This window comes from Balaenoptera ricei, chromosome 8 (assembly GCF_028023285.1).
Source record: "Balaenoptera ricei isolate mBalRic1 chromosome 8, mBalRic1.hap2, whole genome shotgun sequence".
In the NCBI taxonomy this organism is placed as follows: Eukaryota; Metazoa; Chordata; class Mammalia; order Artiodactyla; family Balaenopteridae; genus Balaenoptera; species Balaenoptera ricei.
The window spans coordinates 49249177-49268991 of NC_082646.1; the positions used below are offsets into that span (position 1 = coordinate 49249177).

At 40.4% G+C, this 19815-nt stretch overlaps 1 protein-coding gene across 2 annotated transcripts in view; it reads right to left on the reverse strand.

The window, feature by feature from the left end:
* Window positions 1-467: 467 nt before the first annotated feature.
* Window positions 468-19815, reverse strand: part of CCDC81 (coiled-coil domain containing 81) — a 41024-nt gene continuing 21676 nt past the window's right edge. For both annotated transcript variants that reach the window (XM_059929422.1, XM_059929421.1), the window contains 6 exons: window positions 19206-19310; window positions 16214-16386; window positions 14934-15012; window positions 14487-14707; window positions 2992-3117; window positions 468-659 (listed from right to left, as the gene is read on the reverse strand). In XM_059929422.1, the coding sequence (XP_059785405.1) occupies window positions 518-659; window positions 2992-3117; window positions 14487-14707; window positions 14934-15012; window positions 16214-16386; window positions 19206-19310 (846 nt within the window). In that variant the 3' untranslated portion in view covers window positions 468-517. The remainder of the gene's footprint in view (window positions 660-2991; window positions 3118-14486; window positions 14708-14933; window positions 15013-16213; window positions 16387-19205; window positions 19311-19815) is intronic.

The following is a 19815-nucleotide window of genomic DNA, read 5'->3' on the forward strand; positions in this document are numbered from 1 at the left end:
GTCCCAACAAGTCCCGGGTGTGTTATCAGCTAGAAAATTCAAGAAGCATTGCACTGGCCACTGGAGGCAAATGGCCTAACCTACCTTTGGGAGGGTCACACATCCCCAGCCCCAGAAAAATCGAGGAAAATCGAGGAAAAAGTCACCACTATGAATCGTTATGCCCAAACACGTAGAAAGTATTTATTATGACACTTCATTATAGGTGAGGAAAAGATGAAATTTCTTAGACAAAGTCACAGAGGCAGTGGCAGGGCTGGGTCAGCAATACCCCCTCAACCAGAATGAAGCTGGGTGCGACTCCCAGCCCTGACTGCGGCAGGGTTGTCTGGGGCGGGATGGGAGGAGGACAGGTGGGGAGAACCTGTCCATAGGAATTCCCTCTACCCCTGAAAGCACCAAAATGGCACAATAATTTTTTTTTCCTCTAAAGTACAAATATGTAGTTTCACCATCACCCCTGCACGTTTAAAAAAGAAAAACTTTCTCTAGGAAAGGCAGGCCCAGACGTTGGGTTTTATACAAACAGCTGCGAGCCGTGCATGTACTTGTTCAGGGGCCACAGGTTGCTCTTGCCCACGTTGGAGGGTCGCCTCTGGCACTGCTTGCAGCGCCGATACTTCTCACACTGGTCCAGGAGGAAGAGCTTGCTGGAGGCCCTGTGGAGAGGCAGAAAAAGGGGTCATTCGCTGGCGTCCCCGAGTCCTTAGTGGGTGCCTGGCCTGGAAGCCGGTGCAATGGAAGGAATACAAAAGAAAAGTCACACCTGGTCCCTGCCCTCCAGGAGCTTACGGCCCACCTGTGATTTCCCGCCTGCAGTCTCTCCCCTCCACACTGCTACCTGCTGCTCGCCCCAGGCAGGGCATCTCCTGCTTCTCCTCCTTCCCTAGTGAATAAAAGGCTCTGCGTGGTGCCTTCACAACAGTCTGAGCCCAGCCCTCTCCCCACACCCACCTAAACCCTCAGAGAACACAGGACTTGCCCAAGGTCACTCAGTCAGCGTGAATGGGAGGGTGACTCCAAAGCCTCAGTATTTGCGGCTTTGTCCCATGGATGCGCCTTTACCTGTCAGGCTTCCCCGGGAGACAGCATTTGAGAGGGAGATCAAACCATTAAGCTGCTGGTTAAGTTAACACCCCAGCAGACAATGAAGCGTAGACTTCAATGGAAAGTCCCAGGGGGCCAGAGGCCTCTGGAGAGTTCAGGGCAGGAGAGGAAGTGAAGACGTAGAAAAAGAGGACGAAAGCAGCTAGAAGCAGAGATGAAGGGATGACAGTGACTGGTTTTCCACTTCAACAGTTTTTCCTGATTGTGCAGGATGTGCACAGTCCCTGATGTGTTCCCCTACGTTGTCAAAATTTCTGCACGGTGGGGTTCTGTAAAAAGGAGCATCGATGACAGCCTTCAAAGGAAAAAGGACAATCTTGGGAGACTGGGATTGACATATATACACTAGTATGTATAATATAGATAACTAATAAGAACTTGCTGTATAAAGAAAATAAAAATAAAATAAACTTCTAAAAAGAAAGAAAGAAAAAGGACAATCTTGGCTGTAGGCAGGGGAAGACCTACCTGGCTTGCCTTGGCGATGGGACTGAGTATCATGAACTAACTGCATACATGTGAACCTTGTTTTTGCTTCTGCTTTGTTTTCTTTTTAACGCCAATCAATTCCTCCTTCCTACGTGCTGTCCACTTGAGTCCCTGCCCACAACTTGGCCTAGGTCTTCAGGTGAGAGGTCTGCTCTGCCGTGTCCGTGGAGCACCTGGGCTATCCTGCCACTCAAGGTTATGTCATGTCTCCTCTACCCTTTATCACCATGTTAGCCAAGCCTTCTTCCAAAATCCAACTAAAATCTCCCTGACACTAATCTCATTGCCTTCTACCTGCTTTCCCACAACACTGAGAAAATGGCTTGAAACACCCAATTCCCCTTTCCCTTCCTCTTCCCTAGGCCAAACAACCTCACTTCTCCTTTGGAACTTATTTTCCACATCATCTGTCATACTTTCATTGTCACAAAATATGGGTTCTACCCATTAGAAAGAGAGGTGAGAAATGCCTTAAAATTTAAAAGGAAAAGGAGAGTTTCAGATCAAGATCCACCATAACAATTTTTTTATGATAAAAATTCGCTGATAATTGGCAATTTAAATATTATTTTGGTATATTCAGGTTTTAATAACATTTGATTGCATAGACTTTGTTTCTTCAAGTTTTCAACATTCTATGAAATCATACCTTCCATTTGTAAAGTATTTTAATTTTTTAAAGTGTAATAATTTTCCAACTCTTTATTTGATCCCCCAAACTCCTGTGTTAGCCAAGCCAGGCAAATGTTTACTTTCCCCATCTTAGAAATAAGAAAAGTAAGGCACAAAGATTAGCTGCCTCTCCAAAGTTAGTGTTAATTCTCCAAAACATCTGGATTCCCCAACTCTAGATTGTAAATAGATAGCTGGGGAAAGTGAGCATGGATATAATACATGTCAGGAAGACGTTCTTGGTTGGGCATCTCACTTTTCCAATTGCCAATCTTACCCACAACCCCTTGACTCTGCTCTTACGAGACCATCCCATAAGCCTCAGATGTGTTCAGACAGAAACACTTTCTTCCTATTTCCAACTAATTATCTCCAAAGAGAATTCCCACCCTCCTCCCCCCACACCCCCAGGCCTCCCTAGCCTCCACAAAGCGAAAATAAAGCTACTACACAGAGGCAAAGATTAGGGCAGAGATGGCAAATATATAACGTGCAACAACAGCATTCTCCATCCCATGTCCACAAGAGACATTTCTAACATATCATAGCAGTATTTCCCACTGAACCCAGAATTCTTCTCTCACAAAGGTCTCTAGGCAGCCACCCCTAATAAACTGAAGCTGACACTTAAAACCTATCTGCCATCCCAGGATTAGAGGAAACTAACAAGATGCAGAGGGGATTTTCTCTGCGAACAAAACTTCAGGTGCAATCAGGTACTACCGCTCGAAAGCCTTCTCCTCCAGGTCCCGCTGCTTCTTCATGACAGCACTCCTTTCCCAGTCATCCTGTAAGTTTTGGTAGATTCTGCTCACTCGCTCAAGCTCAGCATTTCTGTCTGCCAAGTGCCTAGAGAGAACAGAAGAGTCTGAGATTCCATTCATTAATACCGAGAAGGGCATGCACCAACCTTAGGAGCCCCATTCCTTTCATGCTAAGTTAAACAGAAAAGCTTCTGGTTTTGTTCACCACTCTTTGAAATAGACTAAGGGGCATGAACACTGTAAAAACATAGTGAAACTCCTAGCAAATAATTTGTGGGTCTAGGACCTTTCATCTTCAATCCTGGTTTAAATTAGCAGGATTAAAACCTTTTTCCAATTAACACATTCAGCCTTTAAAGCCATCAATTTCCTTTGAGGCTAATTTAACTGATCTGAAGATTCATCTCGAATGGATTTGCTACACTTTGCTTCCTTCCTTTTAGTCCAGCCTCTCAGCTGTCAGTAGTCCACCCACCAGTTCTGCCAGATGTTTTACAAGACAAAGTAGACAGGCATATGAATGAATGGTTAGAAAGGGGGAAAGAAACAGAAATGACTAAGCAAAAGAAAATGAAATCGAGAAAATATCTAACATTGTGAAGAAGGGTAAAAAAAAAAAAAGTGTTTGGTGAAGGTCACATCATCAAAGGCATGACTGCAGTATAATAATCTCTCTTCAAGCACAGTGTTCCAGCATTCCCAATGTTAAGTGTTTCTATTACTGGTCTCTAAACATGTAGTCACTGCTGTGTGAATCACCTTAAACCTGGTTCAATATAAATGTGTCTACTTCTTGCCAAACTGAAACTCTTACAGTCAGTTCTCATTAAATTCTGGAAGGGACTTCACTAAATGTGACCCTTGATTTAGCCTGCCTACTCTGAAGGGTCTTGTGTTACAGGTACCAACCGCCACTAGGTGTCAGGACCCGCCGATAAAATACTGTAATGTGCTCTGTGCTGGTTCACTTATTCTAAAATAGCGTGGCCCCATTATCCTCTAACAAGCGTTGATTCAATAGTTATTGTGCGGTCATTATAAAGATTAAGTAGGATAATATACAGAAAGCGCCAATGCCTATCACAAAATGGGAGTTCAATGACAGAATGGTACCTATTATATATATATTTTCATAACCTTTTTTATCTTTTCACGGTTTTTTAAAATTGTAGTTAAAAAAAAAAAACAAAACGCATAGGGGCTTCCCTGGTGGTGCAGTGGTTAAGAATTGCCTGCCAATGCAGGGGACACAGGTTCGAGCCCTGGTCCAGGAAGATCCCACGTGCCGCGGAGCAACTAAGCCCGTGCGCCACAACTACTGAGCCTACGTTCTAGAGCCTGTGAACCAAAACTACTGAGCCCGCGTGCCACAACTACTGAAGCCCGTACTCTGCAACAAGAGAAGCCACCGCAATGAGAAGCCCACACGCCGCAATGAAGAGCAGCCCCCGCTCACCGCAACTAGAGAAAGCCCGCGCGCAGCAACAAAGACCCAACGCAGCCAAAAGTAAATTAATTAATTAAATTAAAAGAAAAAAAAAACCGCATAACATAATATTGACTATCTTACCCATTTCTAAACATGCAGATATATAGTGTTAACTATATTCCCACTGTTGTGCAATCAATATCTAGAACTCTTTTCACCTTGCAAAACTGAAATTCTAAACCCATTAAACAACTCCCTATTTCTCCCTCCCCCAACCCCTGTCAGCTACCATTCTACTTTGTTTCCATGAATTAGACTACCCTAATTACCTTATATAAACAGAGTCATACAGTATTTGTCTTCTTTTTGTGGCAGGCTTATTTCACTTAACATAATGTCCTCAAGGTTCATCCACGTGGTAGCATGTGTCAGAACTTTCTTTTTCAGGCTGACTAATATTCCATTGTATGTGTATACTGCATTTTGTTTATCCTTTCATCTGTGGTTGGACATTTGAGTTGCTGCTATTTCTTAGCTATCATGAATTATGCTGCTATGAACATAAGTGTGCAAATACCTCTGAAAGATCATGCTTTCAAATCTTTTGGATATATACCCAGAAGTGGAATTATTGAATCACATGGTAATTTCACTTTTAATTTTTTGAGGAACTACCACTGTTTTCCATAGTGGTTATACCAATTTACATTCCCACCAACAGCATACAGGGTTCCTATTTCTCCACATCCTTTCCAATGCTTACTATTTTCTGTTGTTGTTTTTTTTTTATAATAGCCATCCTAACACATGTGAGGTAGTCTCCCTCTCTCTCTCCCTTTCCCTCCCTCTCTCTCTCTCTTTCCTTGCCAGTTCTAGTTTCCTTTATCTTTCCTCTTTACATCATATATATTCACATCTTAATGGTTTTATCTAATACTGAATAGACAATTTTCTTCCTTCCTAATCTTTTTTTTTTTTTTTTTTAATGTCTGAAACATTTATATTAACATATTTCCATACATATTTCCATACAAGTACAAATATAAGATTTTTAGAAATTTCATGTAATGTCTGAAACATTTATATTAACATATTTCCATACATATTTCCATACAAATACAAATATGATTTTTAGAAATTTCATGTAATGTCTGAAACATTTATATTAACATATTTCCATACAAATACAAATATAAGATTTTTAGAAATTTCATGTAATGTCTGAAACATTTATATTAACATGTTTCCATACAAATAACCCAATGAAAGTTTAGTATTAGTTGTTTTGTTTGTTTTTTTATACTGCAGGTTCTTATTAGGCATCAGTTTTATACACATCAGTGTATACATGTCAATCCCAATCGCCCAATTCAGCACACCACCATCCCCACCCCACCGCAGTTTTCCCCCCTTGGTGTCCATATGTCCATTCTCTACATCTGTGTCTCAACTTCTGCCCTGCAAACTGGCTCATCTGTACCATTTTTCTAGGTTCCGCATACATGCATTAATATACGATATTTGTTTTTCTCTTTCTGACTTACTTCACTCTGTATGACAGTCTCTAGATCCATCCACGTCTCAACAAATGACTCAATTTCGTTCCTTTTTATGGCTGAGTAATATTCCATTGTATATATGTACCACCACTTCTTTATCCATTCGTCTGTTGATGGGCATTTAGGTTGCTTCCATGACCTGGCTATTGTAAATAGTGCTGCAATGAACATTCGGGTGCATGTGTCTTTTTGAATTACGGTTTTCTCTGGGTATATGCCCAGTAGTGGGATTGCTGGGTCATATGGTAATTCTATTTTTAGTTTTTTAAGGAACCTCCATATTGTTCTCCATAGTGGTTGTATCAATTTACATTCCCACCAACAGTGCAAGAGGGTTCCCTTTTCACCACACCCTCTCCAGCATTTGTTGTTTGTAGATTTTCTGATGATGCCCATTCTAACAGGAGTGAGGTGATACCTCATTGTAGTTTTGATTTGCATTTCTCTAATAATTAGTGATGTTGAGCATCTTTTCATGTGCTTCGTGGCCATCTGTATGTCTTCTTTGGAGAAATGTCTATTTAGGTCTTCTGCCCATTTTTGGATTGGGGTGTTTGTTTCTTTGATATTGAGCTGAATGAGCTGTTTATATATTTTGGAGATTAATCCTTTGTCCGTTGATTCATTTGCAAATATTTTCTCCCATTCTGAGGGTTGTCTTTTCGTCTTGTTTATGGTTTCCTTTGCTGTGCAAAAGCTTTGAAGTTTCATTAGGTCCCACTTGTTTATTTTTGTTTTTATTTCCATTACTCTAGGAGGTGGATCAAAAAAGATCTTGCTGTGATTTATGTCAAAGAGTGTTCTTCCTATGTTTTCCTCTAAGAGTTTTATAGTGTCCAGTCTTATATTTAGGTCTCTAATCCATTTTGAGTTTATTTTTGTGTATGGTGTTAGGGAGTATTCTAATTTCATTCTTTTACATGTAGCTGTCCAGTTTTCCCAGCACCACTTATTGAAGAGACTGTCTTTTCTCCATTGTATATCTCTGCCTCCTTTGTCATAGATTAGTTGACCATAGGTGCGTGGGTTAATCTCTGGGCTTTCTATCTTGTTCCATTGATCTATGTTTCTGTTTTTGTGCCAGTACCATATTGTCTTGATTACTGTAGCTTTGTAGTATAGTCTGAAGTCAGGGAGTCTGATTCCTCCAGCTCCATTTTTTTGCCTCAAGACTGTTTTGCCTATTCGGGGTCTTTTGTGTCTCCATACAAATTTTAAGATGATTTGTTCTAGCTCCGTAAAAAATGCCCTTGGTAATTTGATAGGGATTGCATTGAATCTGTAGATTGCTTTGGGTAGTATACTCATTTTCACAATGTTGATTCTTCCAATCCAAGAACATGGTATATCTCTCCATCTGTTGGTATCATCTTTAATTTCTTTCATCAGTGTCTTATAGTTTTCTGCATACAGGTCTTTTGTCTCCCTAGGTAGGTTTATTCCTAGGTATTTTATTCTTTTTGTTGCAATGGTAAATGGGAGTGTTTCCATAATTTCTCTTTCAGATTTTTCATCATTAGTGTATAGGAATGCAAGAGATTTCTGTGCATTAATTTTGTATCCTGCAACTTTACCATATTCATTAATTAGCTCTAGCAGTTTTCTGGTGGCAGTTTTAGGATTCTCTATGTATAGTATCATGTCATCCGCAAACAGTGACAGTTTTACTTCTTCTTTTCCAATTTGTATTCCTTTTATTTCTTTTTCTTCTCTGATTGCCGTGGCTAGGACTTCCAAAACTATGTTGAATAATAGTGGTGAGAGTGGACATCCTTGTCTCGTTCCTGATCTTAGAGGAAATGCTTTCAGTTTTTCACCATTGAGAATGATGTTTGCTGTGGGTTTGTCATATATGGCCTTTATTATGTTGAGGTAGGTTCCCTCTATGCCCACTTTCTGGAGAGTTTTTATCAGAAATGGGTGTTGAATTTTGTCAAAAGCTTTTTCTGCATCTATTGAGATGATCATATGGTTTTTCTTCTTCAATTTGTTAATATGGTGTATCACATTGATTGATTTGCGTATATTGAAGAATCCTTGCATCCCTGGGATAAATCCCACTTGATCGTGGTGTATGATCCTTTTAATGTGTTGTTGGATTCTGTTTGCTAGTATTTTGTTGAGGATTTTTGCATCTATATTCATCAGTGATATTGGTCTGTAATTTTCTTTTTTTGTAGTGTCTTTGTCTGGTTTTGGTATCAGGGTGATGGTGGCCTCATAGAATGAGTTTGGGAGTGTTCCTTCCTCTGCAATTTTTTGGAAGAGTTTGAGAAGGATGGGTGTTAGCTCTTCTCTAAATGTTTGATAGAATTCACCTGTGAAGCCATCTGGTCCTGGACTTTTGTTTGTTGGAAGATTTTTAATCACAGTTTCAATTTCATTACTTGTGATTGGTCTGTTCATATTTTCTATTTCTTCCTGGTTCAGTCTTGGAAGGTTATACCTTTCTAAGAATTTGTCCATTTCTTCCAGGTTGTCCATTTTATTGGCATAAAGTTGCTTGTAGTAGTCTCTTAGGATGCTTTGTATTTCTGCAGTGTCTGTTGTAACTTCTCCTTTTTCATTTCTGATTTTATTGATTTGAGTCCTCTCCCTCTTTTTCTTGATGAGTCTGGCTAATGGCTTATCAATTTTGTTTATCTTCTCAAAGAACCAACTTTTAGTTTTATTGATCTTTGCTATTGTTTTCTTTGTTTCTATTTCATTTATTTCTGCTCTGATCTTTATGATTTCTTTCCTTCTGCTAACTTTGGGTTTTGTTTGTTCTTCTTTCTCTAGTTTCTTTAAGTGTAAGGTTAGATTGTTTACTTGAGCTTTTTCTTGTTTCTTTAGGTAGGCTTGTATAGCTATAAACTTCCCTCTTAGAACTGCTTTTGCTGCATCCCATAGGTTTTGGGTCGTCGTGTTTTCATTGTCATTTGTCTCTAGGTATTTTTTGATTTCCTCTTTGATTTCTTCAGTGATCTCTTGGTTATTTAGTAACGTATTGTTTAGCCTCCATGTGTTTGTCCTTTTTACGTTTTTTTCCCTGTAATTCATTTCTAATCTCATAGCGTTGTGGTCAGAAAAGATGCTTGATATGATTTCAATTTTCTTAAATTTACTGAGGCTTGATTTGTGACCCAAGATGTGATCTATCTTGGAGAATGTTCCGTGCGCACTTGAGAAGAATGTGTAATCTGCTGTTTTTGGATGGAATGTCCGATATATATCAATTAAATCTATCTGGTCTATTGTGTCATTTAAAGCTTCTGTTTCCTTATTTATTTTCATTTTGGATGATCTGTCCATTGGTGTAAGTGAGGTGTTAAAGTCCCCCACTATTATTGTGTTACTGTCGATTTCCTCTTTTATAGCTGTTAGCAGTTGCCTTATGTATTGAGGTGCTCCTATGTTGGGTGCATATATATTTATAATTGTTATATCTTCTTCTTGGATTGATCCCTGGATCATTATGTAGTGTCCTTCCTTGTCTCTTGTAACATTTTTTAATTTAAAGTCTATTTTATCTGATATGAGTATAGCTACTCCAGCTTTCTTTTGATTTCCATTTGCATGGAATATCTTTTTCCATCCCATCACTTTCAGTCTGTATGTGTCCCTAGGTCTAAAGTGGGTCTCTTGTAGACAGCATATATATGGGTCTTGTTTTTGTATCCATTCAGCCAGTCTATGTCTTTTGGTTGGGGCATTTAATCCATTCACGTTTAAGGTAATTATCGATATGTATGTTCCTATGACCATTTTCTTAATTGTTTTGGGTTTGTTTTTGTAGGTCCTTTTCTTCTCTTGTGTTTCCCACTTAGAGAAGTTCCTTTAGCATTTGTTGTAGAGCTGGTTTGGTGGTGCTGAATTCTCTTAGCTTTTGCTTGTCTGTAAAGCTTTTGATTTCTCCATCAAATCTAAATGAGATCCTTGCCGGGTAGAGTAATCTTGGTTGTAGGTTCTTCCCTTTCATCACTTTAAGTATATCATGCCACTCCCTTCTGGCTTGCAGAGTTTCTGCTGAGAAATCAGCTGTTAACCTTATGGGAGTTCCCTTGTATGTTATTTGTCGTTTTTCCCTTGCTGCTTTCAATAATTTTTCTTTGTCTTTAATTTTTGCCACTTTGATTACTATGTGTCTCGGCGTGTTTCTCCTTGGGTTTATCCTGTATGGGACTCTCTGCGCTTCCTGGACTTGGGTGGCTATTTCCTTTCCCATGTTAGGGAAGTTTTCGACTATAATCTCTTCAAATATTTTCTCTGGTCCTTTCTCTCTCTCTTCTCCTTCTGGGACCCCTATAATGCGAATGTTGTTGCGTTTAATGTTGTCCCAGAGGTCTCTTAGGCTGTCTTCATTTCTTTTCATTCTTTTTTCTTTAGTCTGTTCCGCAGCAGTGAATTCCATCATTCTGTCTTCCAGGTCACTTATCCGTTCTTCTGCCTCAGTTATTCTGCTATTGATTCCTTCTAGTGTAGTTTTCATTTCAGTTATTGTATTGGTCATCTCTGTTTGTTTGTTCTTTAATTCTTCTAGGTCTTTGTTAATCATTTCTTGCATCTTCTCAATCTTTGCCTCCATTCTTATTCCAAGGTCCTGGATCATCTTCACTATCATTATTCTGAATTCTTTTTCTGGAAGGTTGCCTATCTCCACTTCATTTAGTTGTTTTTCTGGGGTTTTATCTTGTTCCTTCATCTGGTACATAGCCCTCTGCCTTTTCATCTTCTCTATCTTTCTGTAACTCCCTTCCTAATCTTTTGAATGGTCTAAAAGAAGTACTTGTTAAATGTTTCATGGTGTATGTGGTGTAAGAAAAATATATAATTGTTCTTGTTTTGGACATTTCACAAGGCAATTAAACCACAGATATTATAATCCAAGATAAATGATAACACATTTTATCTTTGCATTTACGAAATCTTATTACACTATTCTGCAAATGTATAAATGTTTTCTTTTCAGAAAAAAACATAGAAAAAAAAGATAGCCATCTTATCCATGTATGTCACACTGATATATATATCCTAAATAGTGAAAGACATTTTCTTACATCTACATAGGTGTTTTGCAGGGGAAAACATGAACAATTTGCTGACTGCTTACTCCATTCGGACTTCCATAGAGTTGGCATTCCAGCATTCTATATTATTAGAATTAAATTATTAAATTGTGTAATATAAAACACAGCCGTATTTTAAATCTCACATTCCTACCTTGCCACCTTTATTCACTGGAGTAGAGAATCCCTGTGTCGAAGGTTCACATAAGTAAATATTCAATAAAACACGGAATACCTCTTATCTTAGAGAGGCACACATAGAGTTAAATGTTGAATGACCTCTAGTTCCAACAGGGTCACCCCCACACTCTCACAGAGCATGGAAACCATTTGTAAAAGAGCAGCTACCTCCTTGTGGTTTTGATTTGTATTCCCCCAGTGATTACTGATGTTGAGCATCCTTTCATATGCTTTTTGGCCATTGTTATACAATTCTTTAAAGGATAGGTTAAAAGTCAGTTTACTTTAAATGCCTAGAAAGTAAGAACATGAAGTAAGATTAGAGGGGAAGCAACTAGGATTCTCCCAAGACTGCTGGTGGAAGCAAATTGCTGTACCTTTTTAGAAAGCAAAGTGTCAGTATCTGGTAGTATTTAAAATGTGCCATACACTTGATCCAGCAACCCCACTTTTAGGTATTTATCCAGTAGAAATAAAACAACCAGTATAAGGAAAAATAAGAAAAATGCTTAATGCAGAATTGTTGTAATAGCAAAATACCTGGAAACAAAGTGAATGTTCATCAAGGGTGCAAAAGTTAAACTATATAATCCATATTATAGATAGTATGCTGTTATTAAAGAAAAATGAATTTCATATATAGGTACTGACCTAAATACAAATTCATGACACATTATTAGGTTAAAGAAAGGTTGGGCTGCAGAGTAATATGTAAGATCTCATGGGCCTCATTTTCATTTACAAAAATGGAAGGAAAAATATATGTGTGTGTACTGTTTGAATATATTTATAAAGAACAGGAAAAAATGTAGAAGGCTAAACTTAACACTGACTACTTGGTAGGGGAGATTATTAGCCTTTTTTTTTTTAATCTCTCCACTAACTGACTTAATGAGCATGAATTGTTATATTTTTTTAAACAAAAGCAGAAAAGTTTAAAGAAAAAAAAGTAAAACAAGTAAAAATACTTCAGCAGGCCTGTTTGGATCACACAGACTAAGTCATTCCCTCTGAAAGAAAGTGACCTTCTAGTTGCCACAGGAAGATCTAAGATCACATCTTGAGATGGACCGAGGATGGGGAAGTTGGAAAAGAAAAGAGAAGAGAATACGGAATAATCAGTAAAGGATATAGAAACAAAAGACAAGGATCTAATCCATATAAAAACGGGGGTTTACAACCAGAACTCCAACAAAAGAGATAACCAGATAACAGCCATAGTTTGTATTTGATCAGAACTCTGAAGTTTCCAGAAATGCTCTCACATACATAATCTCATTTAATCGTCATAGTGAGGATAGGCAGGGCGGGTGTGACATCCTTATTTTTTCATATGAGGAAAAGAGAGCTCAAAGACCCCATGTGTGATATGGTCCAGGTCACACAGTCTGGAAGTGACAGAGTTTAAACCCTCCTAACTCCATGTTCAGGAGAACAGCCAGAGAAGCTAAGGAGCAGAGGAGGAAACTGCAATGATCTCCGCAACACATGCAAAGGGTCCCAGATCTGGCTGTGGCAGCATGAACGGAAAGGCAGAGCCACTGCGGGGCAAGGGGCAGCTGTTTGCTATGAAACAAGCTCCTTACAAGAACTTCTTCATTTGACCCTTAACCACCTTGGAGGTAGATGTTAGTGTTCTCCCTAATAACTGATAAGGAAACCAATGCCCTCAGGGGGCTGTAACCTGCCCAATCCCACACAACTAGTAAAATGGCAGAACCGCATATCAATCAATCAGAATGGAGACCGGAAGTGGTCTTGGAGACCCCAGGTATTCATCCATTCGGTGAAAGGTCGTGGAGAGGAGGGATGGGGGATCCCAGGGAGGGGCAGGAGCAGCCTGGGCAGCAGGTGCACCTGTGGGGCTTGGGGCAACAGCTGTTAATCAAGAAGTATGGAAATACTTCAGTATTTTAGCAAACAGTACAGACATACAAGTATACGTTGCCCTGGGCTGATGCAAGACTCAGTCCCACATCTGATTTGACTCCAAAAGCCATGCTTTAAACTACTCTCACCTCTCTACCCCAATCCAACCCCACCCTTATCACAATACCCTCCCACCTTCACCCAATTATTCTACTCATATATTCCTGTCTGAACCTACTTGCTATAGAACATAACAGATCTTTGCACCATCCCACTGACCATTTATAAAATTTTAATATAATAACTTTTTTTCTTTTTATAAGTACAACTGCCTTTTTAAAAGAGGAGATTCCTTTGAAGAGAAGCCCTCTTGGAACTCCTGAGAACTTTGATCAAGTATCTGAAAATTGCTGAACATCTACAAAGAAGAAACTGTAGTTCTCTGTGGCAATCAGGGGGTGAAAGAGGGAGAGTAGGAAACATGGGAAATGGGAAGACAAAAGTAGCCAAGGAGATGTTACAAGGCTGAGGGCTGGTCAGGATCTTAAAAAATTCCCCATTTGTGGGGTAACCAATGGGTACTTTAAAATAGTGGGTGTCTGATGTTTGAATTTAAAGGTATTGTGCATTGATATGGCATAAAGTCCTCCTCTGCCTACCCTGACACCTTCAGCACCCCTGCGCCAGCAAACATCAGCACAGCTTACTACATGCGCGGTTCTCTGAAGAAGGGGTTTAGTGGAGGTTGAGAAAGGGCCTCAAAGTTTCATGTTTGTGTCCACTTGAGCAGGACAGCACATTTGTGGCTCACATTGTATTTCCAGTGGCCAGTGCTGGGGTGGACAACTCTTTTCAGACATTGTCCTGTAAAGGGAAAGAAAACTATGGAAAGGTAACTAGAGGGAGAAGTGGGATGGAGAGAGTTTGTTTGTAACTTATGGTTAGCAAAGGGGAAAGGGGGTGGGGGAGGGATAAATTAGGAGTTTGGGATTAGCAGATACAAACTGCTATAAATAAAATAGATAAACAACAAGAGAACTATATTCAACATCTTATAATAAACCATAATGGAAAAGAATATGAAAGAAGATAACACATTTGGAATTAATTATTGTTTATCTTACATTATGTATGTGTATAAATATGTTTATATACACATGAATACATAATATTCTTTTAAAAATGAGTTTGTTTTTAATTTAATAACTTTTCTTCATAGGGTGAATTGTGGGGATGAAACGAGATAAAGCACATAATAAGCTTAGAACAATATTTTGCACATAGTAAGTCCTCAATGTGTTCACTATCATGACTGCTTCTCTGGAGGGGAGGGGAGGAGGAGGAGGAGGAAAGATCCAGGGTGTCTTACTCTTTGTGTGTCCTCTGAAGCATCAGCAGATCCCACTTTTGGTCCACCAGCTGGTGCAAGATGGCTGTCCTCATGTGGTTAGCGGCTGCCTCCAGCTGGTGCCTCATGTAATTCTGTTCTCTCTTTCGCTTTTCCACCATCGGCTCACCCTCTTCCTTACCAAAGATGGGCTCAGAAGAGTCTGGCTCAAACATGGGCAGCTGGGGGCGTTTGTTCTTTATCTGAAGCAGGGACACACATGATGCAGATGATAATTATACCAGGGAATAGACTTAATGCACAAGGCCGTAGCATAGTAAATACCAGCACCTCAGAGGAGAGAACAAGGGCCTCAGAACCACCAAATGGATAACACATAAGAGTATTCGTAACATTACAGGATTTATGCATATTTTTAGAATGCTACTGAAACCCTGCAAAAGTTTAAAGGAATAATTGGCCCCTTACCTGTGCATCCAAAGCTCTCTTGTAACACTGTGTTTCTTCCATCTTATCTTTTATATATTTGGCTCTTTGCGCAGCAAGTCTGGCAGTCATGAATAAGAGAAGGTGGGGCCACAGTTTGTTATAGAGTGTTTAGTAATACAGATTAACATCAAAAAAACATGTTTAATAAATATTAATAGGAATAAGAGCCTGATGAAAAGTGATATTTCCTTCTAGGAACTTTCATTTTAAGAAAGAAAAGAGTAATTCAAATCCATAGGCTAGTGGACAATGCGTTGGACAGGGATGGATGGGCAGGTATAAGCGAGTGACCAACCATATAGTTCAAATGCACTACCATTAAGACAGGCACCCCTCCTCCCCCCATGCTTAAAGAAATCTAGATAGGAAAGCAGGAAGTATCTGTGCATGCAATACAATGACTCATCATAAGAGTCCTTTTTAAGAAGAGTGGTCTTTCCTATTATAAAATGAATCTATTATATGCAACCTCCACATGATCTGTAAAGTGAATATAATGGAACATAGGCATTTTATGGAAATAGTTTTTTGGTCACAGAAATTAGACACTTATTTGTTTTAGGAGTTTCTCTCACACCACAGTAGCCTCCTTAATTGCTCTCCTGACCTCAGTAGCAGAAGTATGGCGCACTTAGGCATGTTTGAACTCTATGGCCCTGACCCTATCCCAGGCCTCAGATAACCCAAGCAGGACCAATCAGATTCTCTTTCCTGAAAATTTGGAATTGAGACTGAAATTCATCCAACTGTGAGCTGGAATACAGACAATGTCAGCTAAGGAGCTGGGGTGTGAGCAGACAGAAAGCTTTTTTTACATGGATTTTAGTTCCTGGTTCCCGTCTTCCTGGGTCCCCCATACATTCCTGCCCTCAGGTTCCATAGGACACCCTTCATACTTATAATACAACTCAGCTTTGCCTTGAGGTTACCTGGGAATAGCTGGGAAGGAAGCCTGCTCAAGACAAGTCCCTTCCTCCATCTACCAAAATTAGTGATGACAAAACAATACAAAATGATACTCTGTAATTAAAATGATTATAGACAGCAATCATTACTCTAATGATAGTTATAATCATGCTGGCTTTTCCATGTTTCTAATGAAGTGTTAGGCTATGGTACTGGCTGCAAGCTGGGTTAGTTTGCTCAGTTGGTTACAGATGTGCTAATGAAACTACCAACGCTGATCCAATCCCACATGGAAAGAAGCATCACGTGAATATTCCAAATCCATTTTTCAGAGCATGTCTAGCTAGACTCACTCCTCTGTCAGCTGCACTTGTTCCAGGCGGTCCATCAACTCTCTGTTTTGTCTTTGCTTTATGTCCTTTTCCCGTCTGTGACCCATTTGTTTCAGGAGACTTTGGGAGTATTCCTCTTGCTTAAAAGCATTAATCTCAGGACTGAGTGGCCGTTTATCAAACAAGAAGGATTTCTAGAATGAAAGAGAAGCAACTCATTTATTCTAGAATACCAAAAAGCAATAAAGAATAAGGGTAATCATTCAGAAGACTAAAATCAATCAGAAAGCCTTGATTAATTTATAATATGTGTCCAGTCCTCAACACACTGACCAGCTAGTGACCCACAGAATCACATGAGTACACTCAAGGATGAATCTGAGCAGAACTGACCAAAGCCCCATAACTGAGAGGGAGATGAAAAAGGACTTCACTGAGTAGGTCCTCCGCTAGTATTTACAACTTGCATACTGAAAGGAGGAGGAATTCTGAGTGAGTACAGAAGCATAAGCAGGGACTGCGAGGAAATGGAAGAGGGAAAATTGAGCTCCTGCTCTGGGCCTAGCCACGCTTGACACTGGGAACCCAGCCGTGATCAAGAACAGAGATCCACAGGGCTTCCCTGGTGGCGCAGTGGTTGAGAATCCGCCTGCCAATGCAGGGGACACTGGTTGGAGCCCTGGTCTGGGAGGATCCCACATGCCGTGGAGCAACTAGGCCCGTGTGCCACAACTACCGAGCCTGTGCTCTAGAGCCTGCGAGCCACAACTACTGAGCCTGCGTGCTGCAACTACTGAAGCCCGCGTGCCTAGAGCCTGTGCTCCGCAACAAGAGAAGCCACCACAATGAGAAGCCTGCTCACCACAACGAAGTGTAACCCCCGCTCGCCGCAATTAGAGAAAGCCCGTGAGCAGCAACAAAGCCCCAACACAGCCAAAAATAATAAATTAAATAAATAAATTAAAAAAAAAAAAAAGAACAGAGATCCACAGAGAGCCTCACTCTCATTGAGCCTGCATGCTGGTGCAAGAGACAGCCAACGAGCAAACCACACACAGATAATTTAGGATAGTGATAGGTACTATGAAGCCCTTCTCATAGCGAGTGTCTGGGTGGGAATGGGCTAAACTGGTTATTAAGGAAGGCTTTTATTAGGGAGGTGACTGAATCACCTCCACTGCAAATATCAGGGGACCGGTGCCCTATACAGAAGGCTCAGCAAGTGCAAAGACACTAGATGGAAACAAGCAGAAAGAAGGTCTATGTGGCTGAGGCAGAGTGAGCGAGGGGAGAGTAGAGCAGGCGAGCTCAAAGAGGGAGATGGGCCAAACCAGGAGGACTTGATAAGTCAAGGTAAGGCGTTTGGATTTTATCTTAATTCAGTGGAAGGCCATGAGAGGCTTTAAAGCAGAGAATGATCTGTTTTGGTGAACAGTTTTAAAAGATCACCCTGGCTGCTGTGTGGAGAACAGATTGTAGGAGGGCAAGCAGCAAGCCTGATTAGGGAAGTAGTGCCAAAAGTTGGGCCTTCTGGGACTTCCCTGGTGGCAAAGTGGTTAAGAAGACTCCACGCTCCCACTGCAGGGGGCCTGGGTTCGACCCCTGCTTGGGGAACTAGATCCCACATGCATGCCGCGACTAAGAGTTCACGTGCCACAACTAAGGAGCCCACCTGCCACAACTAAGACCCAACACAACAAAATAAATAAATATTAAAAAAAAAAAAGTTGGGCCTTCTAATGTGGGTTGGATTAGGGTGGTGACATTGAAGATGAAGAGACATAGAGAGATATTGGATACCTTTTAGAGATGAAGGCAAGTGGGCTTGCAGATGGTTGGATGTGGGGGACTGAGGAGGAGGAGTCTAGGATCACTTTTAGGTATGGGGTTCATGCAACTGTCTGGCTGGTGGTACCACTTGCTAAAATGGGAAGACTGGGAGAAGAACAGGTTGAGAAGGGGGATCAAAACTTCTGTTTTGGTCTTTTTCACTTTAAGGTATCTACGGTTTTAACAAAGAGGAGATACAAAGTAGGCAGTAATAAATATATAATGTGGACCTTATATCTATCTAAGAGGAGAGAGAGAGAGGACCTAAAGCTCAAAAGCATGGTGCTCCCTCTTCCTCCTTCCCTATTGCCCCTGCCTGGAAGGTTTTCCCTCCATTCACTTCTTTACCTAACTCCTGTATGCCAGGAAGTCTTCTCAGATCTCTGGTCTGGGTTAAGTGATTCTTCTCTTTGCTCTGTTCAAAGATTTATCATAGCATTTAGTATATCACACTCTTGTCTCTTTAAATCTCTTTCCCCCACTATCCTGAGACTTTAGAGAGGGACCTTGTGTTATTCATCTTTGTATTCCTAGCCACTAGCAGAGTGGCCAGCACAAAGGAATTCAGTGAATGCTTGATGATGAATAAAGAAAATCTATTTTATTAGGTGTATGTCCCGGAGTGTCACACTGCCTAGATAGTGAGGTGAAAGAAGGAAGATTCAGACAGAAATAAAGGTAGGCACATCATGATTGGAAACATTAAATCAATGGCAAAACAGGTGGCTCACGTCCCTCTGAAGCTGGGGTTCTCAAACTTTAAGGAAACTACAAATCATCTAAGCATCTTGTTCAAATGTAGATTCTCATTCTGGAGGTCTGAGGTGGCACCCTAGATTCTGCATTTCCAGCAAGCTCCCAGGGGAGCTCCCTGATTCTCTACTTAGATCATCTGATCCTGGGGCAGGAATTTAATATACTGTCCCTATCCCCACCTCTCCCAGGTCCTGGTTGAAAATTACTATCATTACAAGTGCTCTCATGACTAGTAGGAACTGTATTATGAATGTGAATGGTGTGGAGGCAGATCCTGGACCACTCCTGCCCTGGAAGGAAGCTTCAGCCTTGCACAAGCCTCTTTTTACCTCTACCACTTTAAAACATTGGCGCAATACGGAGAGTGGATCCAAATGCTCACAAGTAGGGCAGGTATCAGCCCTAGAAATTTCGAAAAGACTCTTACATAAAATTCAGGTTTCTCATTCTTGTGGATTCTTATGGCTTCAGCAACTCCAAGATTATAGGCAGCATTTTTTTGATTCTGTTCTCTACTAGCCAGACTTCGCATCTTTGAGAAAAAAAAAAAAAAATCACATATTGAAATAGAGCTTTTAAAAATTTAATTCTACTGTATTAAAGTAACCCAACCAAGGTAGAAACCTGCCTTTTGGAGGCAATGGTAAATACTTTCTGATGTGTTCACAGATTTTTTTTTTTTTTAAGTGGGCTTTTGTTTCCTATTCTTGGGCTCCAGGCACCATCTCTACAGGGATCGTAAGAAGGAACGGAAGATTTCATGAGTGGTTACCTCTGATATCACAAATGCAGGAGAGGACAGTAAGGCCAGTTATTGGAGATCACAGAAATTGGGATAAAGCAAATGCAAAGGTGCCATTCTGTCTTTACTTGAGATAGGTCATGAATTTGAAGGGAAAAGCCCTGACTGGGATTATATTTTATGAGAAATAAAAAATAAAGCTATATAATCCAGGAATTCCACCTTTAAAACTCAGTCTTGGGAATTCCCTGGTGGTCCAGCGGTTAGGACTTGGCCTTCCCACGGCTAGGGGCCC